The sequence below is a fragment of the Notolepis coatsorum genome (genome assembly GCF_963971535.1).
Source record: "Notolepis coatsorum genome assembly, chromosome: 16".
In the NCBI taxonomy this organism is placed as follows: domain Eukaryota; kingdom Metazoa; phylum Chordata; class Actinopteri; order Aulopiformes; family Paralepididae; genus Notolepis; species Notolepis coatsorum.
This window is the reverse complement of record NC_140180.1, coordinates 74,741,584-74,759,482: the sequence shown is the minus strand read 5'-3', so window position 1 is coordinate 74,759,482 and position 17,899 is coordinate 74,741,584. Positions and strand designations below refer to the sequence as shown.

General features: G+C 46.8%; 1 protein-coding gene across 1 annotated transcript in view; it reads left to right on the top strand.

Moving 5' to 3' along the window:
- acsl4a (acyl-CoA synthetase long chain family member 4a) overlaps window positions 1-17,899 on the top strand; it is a 56,892-nt gene that overhangs the window by 30,881 nt on the left and 8,112 nt on the right. Inside the window, exons 8-12 of the mRNA XM_084332338.1 lie at window positions 5,374-5,445; window positions 6,576-6,715; window positions 6,869-7,038; window positions 7,140-7,214; window positions 9,386-9,574. Of these exons, the coding sequence (XP_084188464.1) occupies window positions 5,374-5,445; window positions 6,576-6,715; window positions 6,869-7,038; window positions 7,140-7,214; window positions 9,386-9,574 (646 nt within the window). The remainder of the gene's footprint in view (window positions 1-5,373; window positions 5,446-6,575; window positions 6,716-6,868; window positions 7,039-7,139; window positions 7,215-9,385; window positions 9,575-17,899) is intronic.

Sequence of the window (17,899 nt, the reverse complement as noted above, 5' to 3'; positions counted from 1 at the left end):
GGGTTAACCTCTTAAGCCCGAGATATACAGTAAAAGTGTATATTTTCAGCATTATGTTTGTTTACCAATTATTTTAACTGTTATTAGTGAAATATAAGATTATAGAAATCTCAGGGCATTGAGTCGGAAACCGGCGCATATTGACAGGAGGAAGTGGCACAGCCAAAAGTGAGTGTAGTCTTTTGAAGGAAGAGACTCAGGGCTTTCAAATTTCAAAAAACTACCCTACCCAGCTCACACCAGCCCCTGTCAATCATCTGACTTCTGGATTTACTTTTTAATTTCTCTTATTTTTTGGGATTATCTCCCACAAACCTGAACGTTATTGCCATAAAACAGAACGCAGTTAGTTTCTCTACCTTTCTGTGAACGTCTTGCAAAAAACGGTGTTGCAATATGATGAAAAATGGTGGAGAAATTTACATTATAAAAAAGATGGCAGAATTCAGTACTGTATCTACAAAACCTTCTGTTTAATCATCTTCCCTTTATTCATTTGCTTAGATTTTTCAGGTCTGGTCAATTTTAGCATGGTGTTATTTACAGTCAAAGAATTTTTTTTTTTTTAAATAGAATTGATATTCTCCTTTGGTTCATTACAATTTACTCAAGCCTAGTAACAGACACACTATTTCTGACACTGATTCATATATGTCCCTAGATTCAGATACCAAGAACATGCAAATGGACCATTTAAAAAAAAATTGTAAATGTTTATTCTACGTCCTTATGGAATGAGTGACATAAAAAAAAAAAAAAATTAAAAAAAAAAAAAGCTTTTTTTTTTTTTTTTTTTTAATTTTTTTTTAATTTTTTTTTATTGATGGAAGAGCCGCACATTGACGGGCAAAGAGCCGCATGCGGCTCGCGAGCCGCGGGTTGGCCACCCCTGGCATAGGCTATTTAATTTTAGCCTATTTTAATACAATTCAAATAATCTAATTGTGCTTAGACTCAGGGAATTATTTTCACCGGACATTAAGACCGGAGAGATTAAATATGTCGGACTTCAACAGATTTTGCCGGTCAAATACCGGTAATTACCGGCTAACAGAAACGCTGGTTGGGCGATGAGAGTGGAGCAAAAAGATCGCTATTATGGGATGTTGATCGATGCGATCCATTTCCGGTTTGTATATTACTAATACACGTCCAAATCATGTTGATTATTGAGTTATGGCAAAGATTCATATCGACGGTGTCTATATTGAGCCCCGGGACGATCACCGAGTGGCCGGACGAAAATAGGGGACGGACCACTTCCGGTTTGGGCAACTTCCTGTTTGACAACTCGCCGATCGGCCACCAGGTGGCGGTATTGAAGCGTTGCAGAGTTGTGCCGAGTCCCACAGCATCACCCAAGACTCCGTGGGTGAAATATGAATACCATGACGAAAATATGAAATATTGATCTCAAAGACGCCTTACGGCATCATTGGCAGATTACGCATGGCGGAGAATGCCGTGTTAACACGTCATCGGCGGAGAATGGGTTAAGGTTGATTTGGGGCCTAATAATTCACTCGATGTGCTTGTGGTCTATAGACCTCCATCTGCTAATTGACAAGATAGCGGGTTTACTCTCTCAATATCTGATGTAGAAATGATTGTTGGGTGTAATTTTTATCTTGATTGGTTGAGTAATACTTCTAGTTACCTCAAGGAGGTTAGTGGTAACCTCAATTGAACTCGGCTGAAACATGTTGAAACTGCACCTTTCTTCCTGTTTTTAACAAACTACTGCACTGAAATTGGGAAATCTGTTTTTAGTTTCTGTTGCCCCCGACACGTAGAACACTGTGCTGTATTTTCTCCAACCAAGGACACTTATTATAACAGTCTGAGTGTCGGTGGCAAAAATAAATCCCTTTTTATTGGACTTGGATGTGCACAAATGCCCCCTATCGTATGATTACATTGCAGTCCGTTTTGCAGCTGCTGGCTGAATCGATCTATCAATACTGGACCAATTACAAACATTCTTGTCCCCATTATTCATTTAGATCCCAAAAATACCTAAATTAAATTAGATTGAAAATGTATAGTACAGTACGACGAAAATAAGTTGGCATCTAACCAGAGTATACTACTATGGTAGTAATCCATACTGGCCAGCAGCGTAACTAGTAAGAGTAGGTAAGGGATATATATAGATATAATATAAACGGTATGTAAAAAGGATTATATGCAGGTATGTTCAGACAAATATGTATTTACAGTAAATATATGGTATATACAGCATTATTGTACATGCTATCATACAAAGTTATATGGGTAGAATTTTAACACTGTTACTTATTAATTAGTTATCTCTGGAACTCAAACCATTTTCTGATGCCCCAAAGGTCGACCTTTATTTAATCTGGGAAAAACACATTTGAGAGCAGGTTCTCATTTTCAACGATGTAGAGAAAACACAGCACATAGCAACGATGTAGAGAAAACACGGCACATACTGTAACAACAAAGTGTTGCAGGTGTCTGAGGCTCTGAAGATAAAAGCAGATTTCACAACTTCAGTGCAAACTCTGGAGGTCCTCTTTTAACACTTGCTACATTACAGAGAAATACAAAACTAAAATATACATTTTACACACTCAAAGCGAGCCACCTGTTAACGACACTGGTGAAGCAGTAATAATTCATTAGATTAGATTCAAATGTATTTCAATGTATACAGCACAACGAAAAGGAGTTTGGCATCCAACCAAAGTGCAAATGTAACAGTAAAGTGCAGTAGTAATATACAATGTACGTACAGGTGATTAAACGGAGTATACAATATATACATTTTTACTACTGAGTAATAGTGCTAATCAGATGTATGTACAGAGTTGTAGTATTAATGTACAGCGATGCACGTATAAAGACACTATGGCAGTAAGTCATACTTATCAACAGCTTAAGTAGTAAGAGTAGGTAAGGGATATGTAAAGATATAGTATCTACAGGATTGGTAAAAAGGATTATATGCATGTACAAACTGATGATATATATAGCATTATTGTACATGCTATCATACAGACTTATATGGGTTATATGCAGGTGTATATACAGTAGGTAGGTATATAGAAATATTATATGCAGGTATATTCAGACAGATATGGATATATATATATATATATAAATGTGTGTATATATATTAGGGCTGTCCCCGACTAACGGTTTGGATAGTCGACTATGATTGGCCAAAATGTGCCGTTACTCTACTATTAGTCGACTAAAAAAAATAAGAGAAAAAGTATAGTTTTTTTTTTTTTTTTTTTTTTTCATTTGGGCTGTGGGGGGTGCTTAATGTCTGAAGGAGTCGACTGAAGGCTTCTTGTCCTCTGCAAAAGCATGCGATTGGTCCACTGATGGATACGTCTTGATATTTGTCTAGTCTAGTGTGTTCATTAGATGGGTGAAATCCTCTTTCAGTGCCTCTGTGCCTGTTTTCGTAGGCAGTTAGCCTCTGGTATGCGTGCCATTAGAGTTAGCCACGCTTCTAGGCCTCTTTGCTTTTGGAAAGAATGATAAATAAGAGGTTGGCAGTCGACTACGGCTCCTTTCGACCGATTAGTCGACTAATAGGGGTCAGCCCTAATATATATATATATATATATATATATATATTAGAGGTGGGCATAGATTAATCTATCTGCAATCCTGGATTTAATCTAGATTAAAATGACTCAAAATAAATTTAAAAATCTGCCGAAGGCATTCAAAATATGTGTGTTCTACCCAAATAATGACCAGAAGTAAGTCCTTACTTTTTCTTTCCTCCTTACATTTCTCAGGCCAGGTGGCCCGTTACACCATGAGCCCATCTCCCGTTTTCCAAAATGCATTACAGACTGTTTGAAAAAGCTGTTTTGCTATGATAATTGGTAATGAAATATCAAAATAATGTTCAATAAGATGTACTTGTGTTTAATAAGTTGTTTTATTCAGAAGTTAACACAAATAAATTATATTACCAGTACAGAACAGTACAGTATCTAGCACACTCTCGGGAGCAAAACAGAAAGAAGCATTTCAAACTTGACATGTGACATGGCTTGACTCAATCAGTCCAATCTCTATTTCTCCTTCTTCCACCAGTCACTCAGGCAGACCAGCTTGTTTTATGTAGTGGTGTCTACTTATAGTGCCTATAATATTTTTCCCGTTGGGTGCCAGACAGGGCCAAACCCTGCCAATGCAAATCAAATTACCTTTTTGATTGGTTAATTAGGCCTATAGCTCCGGCATAAGACTGTACCACATAAAGGTAGACAAATAATTTTATTAATAGTAGGCCTAGACTACCGAGCAAGCTAAATCATAGGTTAGTTCGCTAAAATGTAACAATCAATGACCCTTTTCATAAATTCAAAAACCACTCAAGAGTCATGCTCAATTCAAAATCAAAATGTCCATGTATTTGATTCAATTCAAATCATAAGCAAACATTTCATAAAACAAACTATTAATTTTCAGTCCAGCATGTGTGTTAAACTCCCATAAACCAGTCAGGTCACTCAATTCAGTTCAGTCCGTGGGGCAGCGGTGGCCTAAAGGTTAGAGAAGCGGGTTTGTGACCGGAAGGTTGCCGGTTCGATCCCCGGGACCGGCAGGAACACCAACCGCTGAAGTGCCCTTGAGCAAGGCACTTAACTCCCAACTGCTCCAGTGGAGTTGCTCAGTGGCCAATGGTGTCTACTGGGCAGCTCCCAGGTGTGAATGGAACAGTGTGAATGTGAAGCAGAGCATCTGTGCTCAGCGAACCTACCCTGGGTAAATAAAGGTAAAAAAAAAAAAGTAAAAAAAAAATAGATTAATGGCGTCAATTATATTATCGCGCGATACTAGTCTCGCGTTAACGCAGCATGTTATATATACCTCTAATATATATATATATATATATAGTCAGTTGGATAAGCCGACTAGTGCATGTGACAATATATTTCTAGGCTATCTAATGTTGGAGTGGCCATTCTAAGTGGCTAACGTCAGGCTGGAATGTTTGCTTGCAGAGTTGGTGTCAGCTTCTTGGGGTCGTCCTTCACCCTCTCGAAATCATCCCATGCTATTTCCTGCCCGACTTAACTACTAGCTACTACCAGCCGTGTAAATGACAATGTGTCGTCTGTCCCTGACCCAGTGTCACCACCCACTTCCTGTGTCCGTTGTTTCAAATTAAAAGTCCTCTGGCGTTTCATACACAGTTCTGCCATATACTGACCTAATTTTGACTGGGCTCAGCTCCTGAATGGATTTTCTTTTTCTTTTTTTCTCTTTTTTTTTTGCTACCAACCAACCAATGAAAACTGACTATTTGGTGGAAGCCCTGTGGCGGACTGTGTGTGTATGTAGGTAATGAGTGCATATTTATTCTTTTTCCCGTAGTCCACCAAGATAAAGAAGGGAAGTAGAGGAGACAGTTCTGTGCTCAAACCCACCCTGATGGCAGCCGTGCCGGTAAGAACTCAGTCCTACCTCAGTCCTCCCCTCAGTCCTCCCCTCAGTCCTCCCCTCAGTCCTACCAGAGTCCTCCTTTCAGTCCTACCTCAGTCCTACCTCAGTCCTACCTCAGTCCTACCTCAGTCCTCCCCTCAGTCCTCCCCTCAGTCCTACCAGAGTCCTCCTTTCAGTCCTCCCCTCAGTCCTCCCCTCAGTCCTACCTCAGTCCTCCCCTCAGTCCTCCCCTCAGTCCTCCCCTCAGTCCTACCTCAGTCCTCCCCTCAGTCCTACCTCAGTCCTCCCCTCAGTCCTCCCCTCAGTCCTCCCCTCAGTCCTCCCCTCAGTCCTCCCCTCAGTCCTCCCCTCAGTCCTCCCTCAGTCCTCCCCTCAGTCCCTCCTCAGTCCTCCCCTCAGTCCTCCCCTCAGTCCCCCCTCAGTCCTCCCTCAGTCCTCCCCTCAGTCCCCCCTCAGTCCCCCCTCAGTCCTCCCTCAGTCCTCCCTCAGTCCTCCCTCAGTCCTCCCTCAGTCCTCTCCTCAGTCCTCCCTCAGTCCTCCCTCAGTCCTCCCTCAGTCCTCCCTCAGTCCTCCCTCAGTCCTCCCTCAGTCCTCCCTCAGTCCTCTCCTCAGTCCTCCCTCAGTCCTCCCCTCAGTCCTACCAGAGTCCTCCTTTCAGTCCTACCTCAGTCCTACCTCAGTCCTACCTCAGTCCTACCTCAGTCCTACCTCAGTCCTCCCCTCAGTCCTCCCCTCAGTCCTCCCCTCAGTCCTCCCCTCAGTCCTCCCCTCAGTCCTCCCCTCAGTCCTCCCCTCAGTCCTCCCCTCAGTCCTTCCCTCAGTCCCTCCTCAGTCCTCCCCTCAGTCCCCCCTCAGTCCCCCCTCAGTCCCCCCTCAGTCCCCCCCTCAGTCCTCCCCCTGTCCCCCCTCAGTCCTTCCCTCAGTCCTCCCTCAGTCCTCCCTCAGTCCTTCCCCAGTCCTCCCCTCAGTCCCCCCCTCAGCCCTCCCCCAGTCCTCCCCTCAGTCCTACCCAAGTCCTCTCCTCAGTCCTCCCCCAGTCATCTCCTCAGTCCTCCCCCAGTCCCACCCAAGTCCTCTCCTCAGTCCTACCTCAGTCCTCAACCTTAAAACAAATGTTTTCTGCTCCCGTTCAGGAAATCATGGATCGCATCAACAAGAACGTGATGAGCAAAATGCAGGAGTTGAGCTACATTCAGAGGACGCTGTTCAAACTGGGCTACAACTATAAACTGAAGCAGATCCAGAAGGGCTACGATGCGCCGCTCTGCAATGCGTAAGCACTCTGTCCTCCCTGTCCGGTCCTCTGGGTATAACGAGGCTGCCGCGTTCCACTTAAAAGTTACACAAACAACCACACAATTGGATTTAACCACCAGAAGTACTTGGGGCGGGGCCATTCTGATGTCTGTTCTCTTGTCCATCGCAGACTGTTGTTCCGAAAGGTGCGAAGTCTGCTGGGAGGGCGAGTGAGGATGATGTTGTCGGGAGGGGCGCCTCTGTCCACGGCCACTCAGAGATTCATGAATGTGTGTTTCTGCCCCGTGGGCCAAGGCTACGGGCTGACGGAGACCTGCGGCGCGGGCACCATCACGGAAGGTAACGGGAGGCTGAGCCGAGGAAGCAGAGGGAGGCGGCGGGAAGGAAGAATCTGTACATTTACAACGGTTTCTCGATTTCCTGTTTTCCTTCATTCACAGTGACTGACACCAGCACCGGGCGCGTCGGGGCTCCTCTCATCTGCTGTGAGGTCAGACTCAGGGACTGGCTGGAAGGTACGGCAGAGGGTCACGTTCAACAAGTGAAGCGGTGCAACGCATGCGTTCAGCACTGAGCACGGCACTGGTTTTCCCTCACGTAATCGTACTGTACAATAGTAATCGTAATAATCACAACTACCTACCTCATACTAGTCTACCTTAGGGCTGACCTCGAATAGTCGACTAATCGATCGAAAGGAGCCGTAGTCGACTGCCAAACTCTTAGTAGAATGCAAAAAAATTAAGTATTTTTTCTTTTTTAATCATTCTTTCCAAAACTTGCACAGAGGTACTGAAAGAGGATTTCACACTAGACGAATATCAAGATGTATCCATCAGTGGACCAATTGCATGCTTTCGCAGAGGACAAGAAGCCTTCAGTCGACTCCTTCAGACATTAACACTTTCCGTGCCAGCAGTGCTGTGCCTAGGAACCCTGTTGCGTGCCAACGGTCTATTCAATGACAGAACGCTCACATTTGTGAACGCATAAACTATATCTTAAATTATGGCTATGTGTCTAATATGACCGTCGCTTATCAATGACTTGTTTGCAGTCAACATTGTCGAAACGGATTGTTTTTTAATCGGTTCATTTCCGTTTTATACCATTTTGAAAAACGCTCGTTTTTTGAAAGTTTCAGAAAAAGATTTAGATTCTGTGATAATCGCCCTTTACTGGAATGCACAATACACATTGTAATTTGAATCGTTTTCAAATAAACACTAGATTATCGATAGTATATGTGTACTTATGCACGCTATAGAAGCGGGCTGAAAAATCGATTCTCTTATTTCCTGATCGCGCGCACACACACACATTGATATATCTGTGAGAATAGCTCTGATTATCCCAAGACTGGTAAAATAGATTCCTTACCTCAGATCAGATGTTCTCCAAAAAGATTATTCCAATTCCTGATCGCCATTCCAAATATCTATCGCGTTTATTGATCCAACACTGGGTACTGGAAACACGTATTCTCCGCTTTTCTGATGGTGGGTGATGACTGCAGTAGGATCGGGTTGCATACCTGAGAAGTAAAATGTGGATTCCGGACTCTTTTTTTCCCCATGTGTTTCTGCAATACCATCCGGAGAGACGATGGGGGGCGGTATTTTCCCAATGGAGCTCAGAGAGAGTTCCAGTGGTAACGTGAGGCTAGATTGATGAAATATGAATGGAAATCGCTAATAAAAGAAACAAGAAAAATATGAGATTTCTCGTCGTTGGCATGAACTAACGAGAATTCTCGTTGTTGGCACTCAAAGTGTTTTTTTGCATTCAGGGGGGGTAGTCGACTATCGGCAAATCCCGGCCAATCAAAGTCGACTATACAAATCCTTAGTCGGGGACAGGCCTAGTCTACCTATATAACTTTATGATAACATGTACAATAATGCTGTACATACCGTATATATTTAGTCTTACCATGTGTATATATATATATCTATCCACATCTGTCTGTACATAATAATCATGCATATAATCCTTTTTACATATCTGTAGATACTATCTCTGTACATATCCCTTACCTACTCTTACTACCGTAATTTTCGCACTATAAGCTGCACCTGAATATAAGCCGCAGCAGCTAAATTGAATGATGTGTACATATATAAGCCGCACTGGACTATAAGCCGCAGGTGTTTTAATGTTTAATTACAGTCTTCCCACCAGCATTGGGACACAATACTGTCGGACAAATAACAAGAATTAACTCATTTACAAGTTGTATTAAGTTTAGCAAATAAGGGACAAACAGACAAATAACATTTCAATGCAGTCAAAAAAGCAATATTTCGATTTTTACATTTTCGGGTTTGGTCACGTCGAGTCACATATAAGCCGCACCGTTATATAAGCTGCAGGGTCGAAAAATGGGGGGGAAAGGCGCGGCTTATAGTCCGAAAATTACGTAGTTATACCGCTGGCCAGTATGACTTCCATAGTGTCTTATACCTGCATCACTGTACATATTAACAACTCTGCACATACATCTGATTACTATTCAGTAGTACTCATTTATATATTTTATACCCAGTTGAATCACCTGTACATTGTATATTACTTTACTGTTTATTATTATTGCAATTTACTGTTATATTTGCACTCTGGTTAGATGCCAACTTATTATCATTGTACTTGTGCTGTATAATGGTGATACATTTGAATATGTTTTCAGGTGGCTACACCACCAAAGACCAGCCTCACCCGAGGGGGGAGATCCTGATCGGTGGACCCAATGTAACCATGGGTTACTACAGGAGTGAGGGCAACAATCAGGACTTCGTTGTGGATGAGAAGGGCCAGCGGTGGTTCTGCACCGGAGACGTCGGAGAGATCCACCCCGACGGCTGTCTGCAGATAGTGGGTATGTGTGAATTTGTCCTGATGGGTGTCGCTGCCTGGTCTGCCCACCCATTCCACCATATGTAGGGCTTTAAGCTAATGTTATTTTAAAACATCGATGTACTCTCAATCTTATTATATAGGATATGTAGTACGAGAGGTTTTTGACCATTTTAAAGTTTCTGTTCCTGGCATGGGTATTTGGGGGAAATAAAAGGTTATTTCCAGACATGAAAGGACAGCTACATATAGAGCCTGGTGTCTCTCAAATAATCTCTAACTAGAAGGCAAATGTTTCAAGTTTCTTTAATAGTTGTCATACAGAAGTACAGAATACTTTCATACAAAATGCTTCTTACTGTTACGCTCCAGAGACTGTGCTAGACAAGATAAGTATCAAATAACATAGTATAGCATGTAAATTAGAAGTAGAAAATGAGGTCACAGTGTTCAGTATAGACATATGTACAATGTTCGATGCAGAATAGACGTAACTGAGTTACCATATAATATACAATACTATGCAGTGTACTAATATACAATACTATATAGTACAAGCAGAATGGGATGAGGTACAATTTAGGTACAATTTACAGTAAGATGTACGAGTTGTAGTGCAATCCTTTATCAATAAATATAAAGTGTGGGGAGTGTGTGCTACAGTGTGTTTGTTTAAAGTGAGTTCCAATCTGGCTTCAGAACATCCCACTCCACTGACACATGCCTTCTCTACTTGAACGACCACATCAAACAAGAGGTGGACGCGGGCAAATACTGCGGCATGGTCATGCTGGACCTACAAAAGGCCTTCGACACTGTCAATCACACCATTCTGATTGACAAGCTAAAAGCAATTGGTTTTGATAGTTTATCAGTGAGCTGGATACAATCCTACCTGGAGGGGAGGGAACAGATGGTGGAAGTAAACGGTACCCTATCCCCCCCCCTCACAGTGAGCTGTGGTGTTCCACAAGGAAGCATACTAGGACCGCTACTATTCCTAATTTATGCAAATGACATGTCGTCAGCTTGTGACTGCAACTTGTTCCTGTTTGCGGACGACTCAGCCCTGCTGGTCTCTGACAAGAACAAGTTACAGGTTGAAAAAGCCCTCAGCTCGGAACTAGGCAAAATCTGCATATGGCTCGCCGACAACAAACTATCATTACACATGGGCAAAACAGAGTCCATTCTCTTCGGTTCAAATAACAAACTCAGCAAGACCGACGGCTTCTCGGTTACAGTGGGTGACAATATTATCACAAGTGTAACTGAGGGGTACAATTCCCTGACTGTATTACTAGATATGATACTTACTACCACTACCTTTGTACTTAATATTCGGCCACCCAGTACACGGCATAAATATATTATGATGAACACTGTCACGTAGATGAAACGGATCCAACACAAATGTACGAATTAGAAATAGGTCTTTATTTCTACACAGCGATGGTGTGTAGAGCAAGCACTTAATCAAATCAATCACATTTATGAATGGAATTAGTATGCACTTTTATGGCAAGAGTACTCGTCGGTATATCAATAGAGAATGTCCAATCTCTGAAGGCGCAGGTGGTACATATACGACCTGGAATAGTTTAAGGAATAACAGCAATGATACTTTAATGATTATATACTGGATACACTAGGGGGGTTAATCCGGTCGCTTGTAAGCCGACAGGAGTAGGAGGGGGGGGGGGTAGAATCCGGCTGCCTCATCCGGCCAAAGGTATCCCAGGTGAACCCACTGTAGTGCCGTTCAATGCGCCGGCGATCCTTGGACCACAGATGAAAGCAGGTGGACTCTTTGTGGGCCGGCTCTCTCCGGTCCACGGGGGAGAGACGTGAAGCGACCTCGTCTTGCAGAGCGTCTCCTCACCTTGCGTCCTCTCCAGGGGGGGGGGTTCCAACACACGGCAGTGTCGGGGGTCTTTATCCATGGAATAATCAAAGTATACAAAGCATAATCCGTGCCTGGGAAGGCGGGCTGTCGTCGGTAGAATAATCCGGTATACAGGTCCACTCGCTCGTCGGCTCTGGGGCTCCTCGGGTGCAGCTTCACGTGGGGTCAACCACCCTGGATAAGCAGCCAGTTCTCTGCCCGAAACGATGGGGTACTGACTACGGTAGTATTCTCACCGCACGAAGCACTATATATTAACAGACTATTATTAGCTTAATAGACTACGTCCAACTCGACGATATAGTGCCAAATATGACTATTCAAATATTAATATACACGATGTCTCAATACCGATGGTAGGCGAACTTGGCCTTACTCCCACACGTGGCGTCGCGGGGAGGCTTTACGTCTGTGACTCTATTGGAGGGTAAGAAACTGGACTGAAAAGGAAGTCCTACTTTAGTAGCGCAGTATATATACGCACTATGAACAAATAGTCCCATTAGTGGTGCGGTAGCCAGATTCCTACGCGGAACTAGGACTTGTTCGTACATGTGGAGCGGTACGTTTGAACTGGGTCTGAGGGGTATGGCAGCCTGGCACCAAGGTCTCGACCAATAGTAGAATGGAGACTATTATGGGATGTTCAGTAGGCTAGAATGGATATTCAATGCATATTGTACAAGGAATATACAAGGGATATCAAGGAATATTAGAGAATATACAAATACAATTAAATATATATAAATAAATATATATATTCGGTTTAATCTGGCCCTTCACAACAGCCACCCCCTGATTGGTCCCAGACCTAATCAGTTAAACAGAGACAGATTAATCGCGTTGTCTATTTACACATAAGGGTTTGCTGTAGGGGTCAGTCAACTTCACAAAGTCATAGGGTTATAGGGTCATGGTCATCATCGATTGTGTCTGGGAGTCGGGGCAGTTCTATGAGCCTCGCCACGGGACGGGTGTAAGTGCGACCCTGGACAAGCACTTCAGCTGCTCGGACCTTGCCGTCGGCACCGGTGATCACTTTGCTTACGCGGCCGGCCGGCCACATAGCTCTGGGCAGTGATTGATCAACAATCATGACGACTGTTCCTTCTGTCAAATTGTCTCTCTCCTTTACCCACTTCTGGCGGGTCTGTAGAGACGGTAGGTAGTGCAGTAGGAAACTGCTCCAAAACTTGTCGGCTAATACTTGGCTGTACCTCCACATTCGTCGGCCGTTCGCTTCTTCAGGCCGGTACATTGTCTGGGGTAATGCAGGATCTAGCCGCCCCATCAGGAGTGTGTTGGGGGTAACTGGGTCGATATCCGCCACATCACTGGAGACATATCCGAGGGGCTTCGAGTTAAGTACTCCCTCAATCTCCGTGAGGACTGTCATTAGGACTTCTTCCGCCACAGTCTGGGCCCCAAGTACTGCGTACAGGGCTGTCTTTATGGAGCGCACTTCTCGTTCCCAAGTGCCACCGAAGTGGGGTGCGTTTGGGGGGTTGAATTGGAAATCAACCTGTGCTGGAGCGAGGTGGGTCTTAAGTTCTGGGCCCATAGCTTGGAAGCTCTCTCTCAGCTCTCTTTCGCCGCCTTTGAAGTTTGTCCCATGATCGGACAATAGGGTAGACGGTCTTCCTTTCCGTGATGTGAATCTACGGAAGGCCATAAGGAATGAGTCTGTGCTCATGGTCGGGAGAAGCTCGATGTGTATCGCTCTGGTGGTCATGCATTTGAATACAATACCCCACCGCTTCTCGGTTCCTCTTCCTTTCTTTATGTGCAGCGGGCCAAAGCAGTCCATACCCGTTGAGTGGAATGGCTTGTCACCGATTCGGAGGCGACATGGAGGAAGGTCAGCCATCCTTGGTATGCTGGGCTGCGCGCGCCACTTGTGGCAGTCTAGACATGTTCGCTGGAAGCGTTGTACCGCCTCTCTTCCTTGTAGGATCCAGTAACGACGTCTGATTTCCGCGAAGACTCTTTCTGCTCCTGCGTGATGTACATCCTCATCGTATTTCTTTATAATCAGCTCTGTGACCTTGTGTCGGCTGTTCAATACGATCGGGTATTTAATGTCATCCGGTAGATTGGGGGCTCTGCGTAGGCGACCACCCACTCTGATGAGGGTATGAGCGTCGCTCTCGGGGGCCAGATGAATTAATCTGCTGTCGGATGGGACGGGCTTTCCTCCCTGTAGACAGGCCAATTCATCGGGGAACGAGTCTCTCTGGGCTCGCTGCAGTAGAAGCAATTCTGCTTCCTCGTAGTTAGCTGCTGACATATCAGCGGGGGACTTGCACTCCGGGTGGTACCGCAGGAATGTTCTTTGTTGTGCACTCTCTATGGACGTGCAATCGTCTATGTTAGGGTCGGTGGAGGCTACGGTGCTCAATCCACAGAACACAGACTTCTTATTTTCCACCTCCTCTGGACTTGCTTCCCTCGGGATAGGCATGGGCCACTGTCCTTCCGGGAGTCTTAGGAATGCGGGGCCGTCACTGTAGACATTGCGACGGGTGAGGTCATCCAGGGGCATCCCCCGGGTGATGACGTCAGCTGGGTTCTGTTTTGTATCAACGTAGCGCCACTCTGTTTCTCCGGTTAACTCTTCGGTTAAGTCTTGAATCTCGGTGACTCTGACTCCCACGAAGACTTTGTACTTGCATGAGTCCGATTTGATCCAGGCGAGTACTGTCGTGGAATCTGACCACAGGATTGTTCTAGACACCGGTATGGTGAGCTCACGTTGGATGAGCGTGGCTAGGTGCGCTCCGGCTAGGGCTGCGCAGAGCTCTAGACGTGGGATAGATTGTTGCTTGCGTGGGGCTATTCTCGAGCGGGCGAGGACAAATGCTGTGTAGATCTCTCCCCCCTTCTCTTGGGCCCGCAAGTAGGCTACTGATCCGTATGCGACCTCTGAGGCGTCACTGAAGACGTGTAAGTCCATTTTACATGTCTCTGGCCTCACCGTGGGTGGGAAGTAGCTTCGGCGCATATTAACGCCTGGGAGTGAGTGGAGCTCCATCTCCCACTCTCTCCAGGTGGATGCAAGGTGTGCGGGAATGGGGTCGTCCCAGCCCTGGTCCTTGTCCCACAATGCTCGTACAATCATTTTTGCCCTGGTGGTGTACGGTAGAATACATCCTAGCGGGTCATATTGTCGGGCGAGTGTTGTGTACACACTCCGTCTGGTGGTCGGCGCCGCCGCCGGCCTTCCCTGCTCCGTAGTCAGGGGCTTGTGTCTGTAGTGAAGCGAATCTGTTTTGAATCGCCACACCAATCCCAGGGTCATCTCCTGGGCTTCTCCCGGGATTGTAGCCATCCAGGTCTCGCTGCTGGCTGCCTTGTCCTCGGAGGAGAGGCTGCGCAGTACTTGCGGATCGCTGCTGGCCCACTGCCTGAGATCAAAGCCGCCTTTGATCAATGAGGCGCGGAGTTTAATCAGGAGAGCCTCGGCTTCTTCTTGGGTTGAAAGGCTTTGTAGACAGTTGTCTACGTAGAAGCTGTTCTTTACGCTGTGTCGGACCTCTTCGTCCGCTGCTGGGTCCTCTGCTACATGTTTCTGTAGTGCAAATGTAGCACAGCAGGGGCTGCACGTCGTTCCGAAGGGGAGGACTTCCCATTGGTAGATGGCTGGGTGCTCATCTCCTGGCTTCTCTCTCCATAGGAACCGTAACAGGGGCTTGTCCGCCTCTACTAGTCTCACCTGCAGGAACATTCCTTTAATGTCCCCGCTGATGGCCACCTTTTCCTGGCGGAAGCGGAGTAGAACGCCGAGTAGGGAGGGGCCGAGTGTGGGACCGGGCAGTAACTCTTTATTCAGATTTTGGGATCCGATCTGGTAGCTGCAGTTAAATACTATGCGGTCTTTACCGTTGTGATGGACCTTGTGGTGAGGCACGTACCACGATTCAGTGGTCTGGTCAGCCTCTTTAATGTCCATCTTTGTGACGTGTCCCGCTGTGATGAGCTTCTCAATCTCAGCGCGGTATACACTCTCTTGGGCGGGGTTCTTGGCTAAGCGCCGCTCCGTGTTCAGCAGGTACCGTTCTGTGGCGTCTGTCTTGGCGTGGAAAGTAGGCATTCCTTCTCGCCGCAGGAGTGGCGTGGCGTATCTCAACACGCCGTTGACCGGGACTCTCTTGGTCCCTGTCTCGAGGAGGTGAATGGCGTAAATGTCATCTTTAGAGCGAATGTCTTTCTTTCCGTTCTTAAAGGGCATTTGTTCCAAGGTCCATAGCCGCTCTACGTGTTGCAGGAGTGCGGTTTCTCCCTCTGTGACTCGGGAGTGGAGACATCTAGTGGCTGTACTTCGGTTGAGAGATTTGGCGAGCGGGCCTTGGAGAGTCCATCCCAAACGGGTCTCGACTGCTGCAGGACAGCCTCGGGGTCCGGTATGAACCCGGTCTATCGGGACAATGAGGTCTGCATGGTCGGAGCCTATCAACGGGGTCGGCATAGCATTGTCTATGAGCGGGATCGGTAACTTGCGCAGATGTGCATATTTCTCCATCAGCTTGGCGACGGGGTATGTGTACCGCGACAGTCCTATTTCTTGGCTGGTGAAAGCGTCTGTAATCTGGTACCGTCGCTCAGGCTGGCCGCTTGCTGCGATAGAGAATGAGACATTCTCGCCCTTTATCGTCTTCAAATCTCGTCTTATTGTCCGAATTGTCATTTGGGTTTCGCTTCCCCGCAGCCCTAGCTGAACCGCAGCGGAGGCGAGCAGCAGGGTCTTCTCTGACCCGTCATCGAGGACGGCGTAAGTGTCCAGGACTTTATTCTGGTAGCTTAGTGTCACACGCACTACTTTTAGGAGTACTCGGGCTCCACTGCTGCTGGCGGGATCGATGTACATGACACTCGCTTTGCGGCTGGATGGTGCGGGTGAAGGGCGCCGTCTGTTACTGTCGTGAAGTATGTCCAGATGGGCTCCATCGCACTTGGTGCACCTTTTCTTTAAGCGGCATTCGGCTGCCATGTGTGAGCGCGCACAGCGAAAACAGCGCTTGTTGGACTTTATCCATTGACTTGCTTCCTCCGCGTTCAGCTTGGGGAAGGAGTCACATTGCGCTAGCCAGTGTTCTTTCTCACAGTAGGGGCACACTATCTTCCACTTCTCCGTTCTGGAGGGGGTACTGTGGCTCCTGCTGCTCGGTACTGACTCCGATTGGTGCATCACAGTCACCGATCTTCTTCCATCATTTAGTCGTCTGGTTCCTTCTCTGGAGCCAGGGGTGCTCCGTCCGAATGTATCTAGCCGTAGGCTGCTGACTTCTCTCGCCAGGAAGTCTGCTAGATCGAGGAGGTTCGGTTCGGGGCCATTCGGGTCTCGGTGGTCCCTCTGTCGCCTAAAACGCTCCTGTCGAGCGGGCGGCAGCTTCTCCAAGATCCTTTCCACATTTGAGTTGGCGTAAAGTTCATGCCTCCCCTTCTCTCTCTGCGCTCCCAACATCCCTACCAGGGACTGCACTCTGATGGACAGGTCGTCCAGTGCTCGATTGTCTATTGCTGGGGGTAAGCGGTCGATGTGTCGGATCTCCTGGATCACGTAATCCCATATGCGCCCATACCTCTGGTCCAATGCTACCAGCGCTGCTGTGTATGGGGTGGTGGAAGTCGCGTAGGCGAGCGCTATATTATGTGCGCGGGGTACCTTTTAAGTGCTTCAGTAGGATGGCGTATTTGTGGCGTTCATCCAATACATCCACCAACATGGTCTCCAGACACATGCGGAGTTCCGTATACTGGGCCCGGTTCTCTTGGGTGAAGTCGGGTACCATAGGCGTGCCAATGTATGACGCTGACTGTGGATACATCGGCGAGCGTTGGGGGAGAGGCCTCCTAGGCGAGTCTCCTCCCGCTCCTTGGTATGGGCTGGTACCGGCAGTGTACCATGGCCCGCTTGTCCAGGTGCTGTTCCTCGGTGCGGGTCGTGCGTCGTGCTCACCCGTGTATAGAGTCGGGGGTCTGTAGCGCAGCTCCGCGGGAGTATAGCCTGGGCTGTACCGGACCTCCTGGTCCGGTAGAGTACTGTGCTGTCGTCGGGCGTGGTTCTCCTCCTCTTCCTCTTCGTCTTCAGTTAGGTCATCCAGTGCTTGTAGTCTCTGGTTTAGCCTCTCCACAGGATATGCTGCTCCTTCCCGGTTGCTAGGTCTCTCTTGGACCGGTGGGGGGAGGTGGTCTGTGGGGGGTATAGACCTCGTCTGTCGGTCAAGTTCAGGGTTGTTTACTCGGCTAGGGGATGCCGCCCTGGAGGTGTGTCTAGACGAGTTCCTGGAGCCTCTGGCGGAGGGAGAGGGTGTTGTCCGTCTGATCAGCTGTTCTATTAGTTGCGCTTGCTGTCTGTCGCGCTCTGCGTCCCGTAGAGCACCAGCAGCTGCTCGCTGGCTGTCTGCTCGGTCTCGGGCCACATTCTCTTCTCTCTGAATGCGT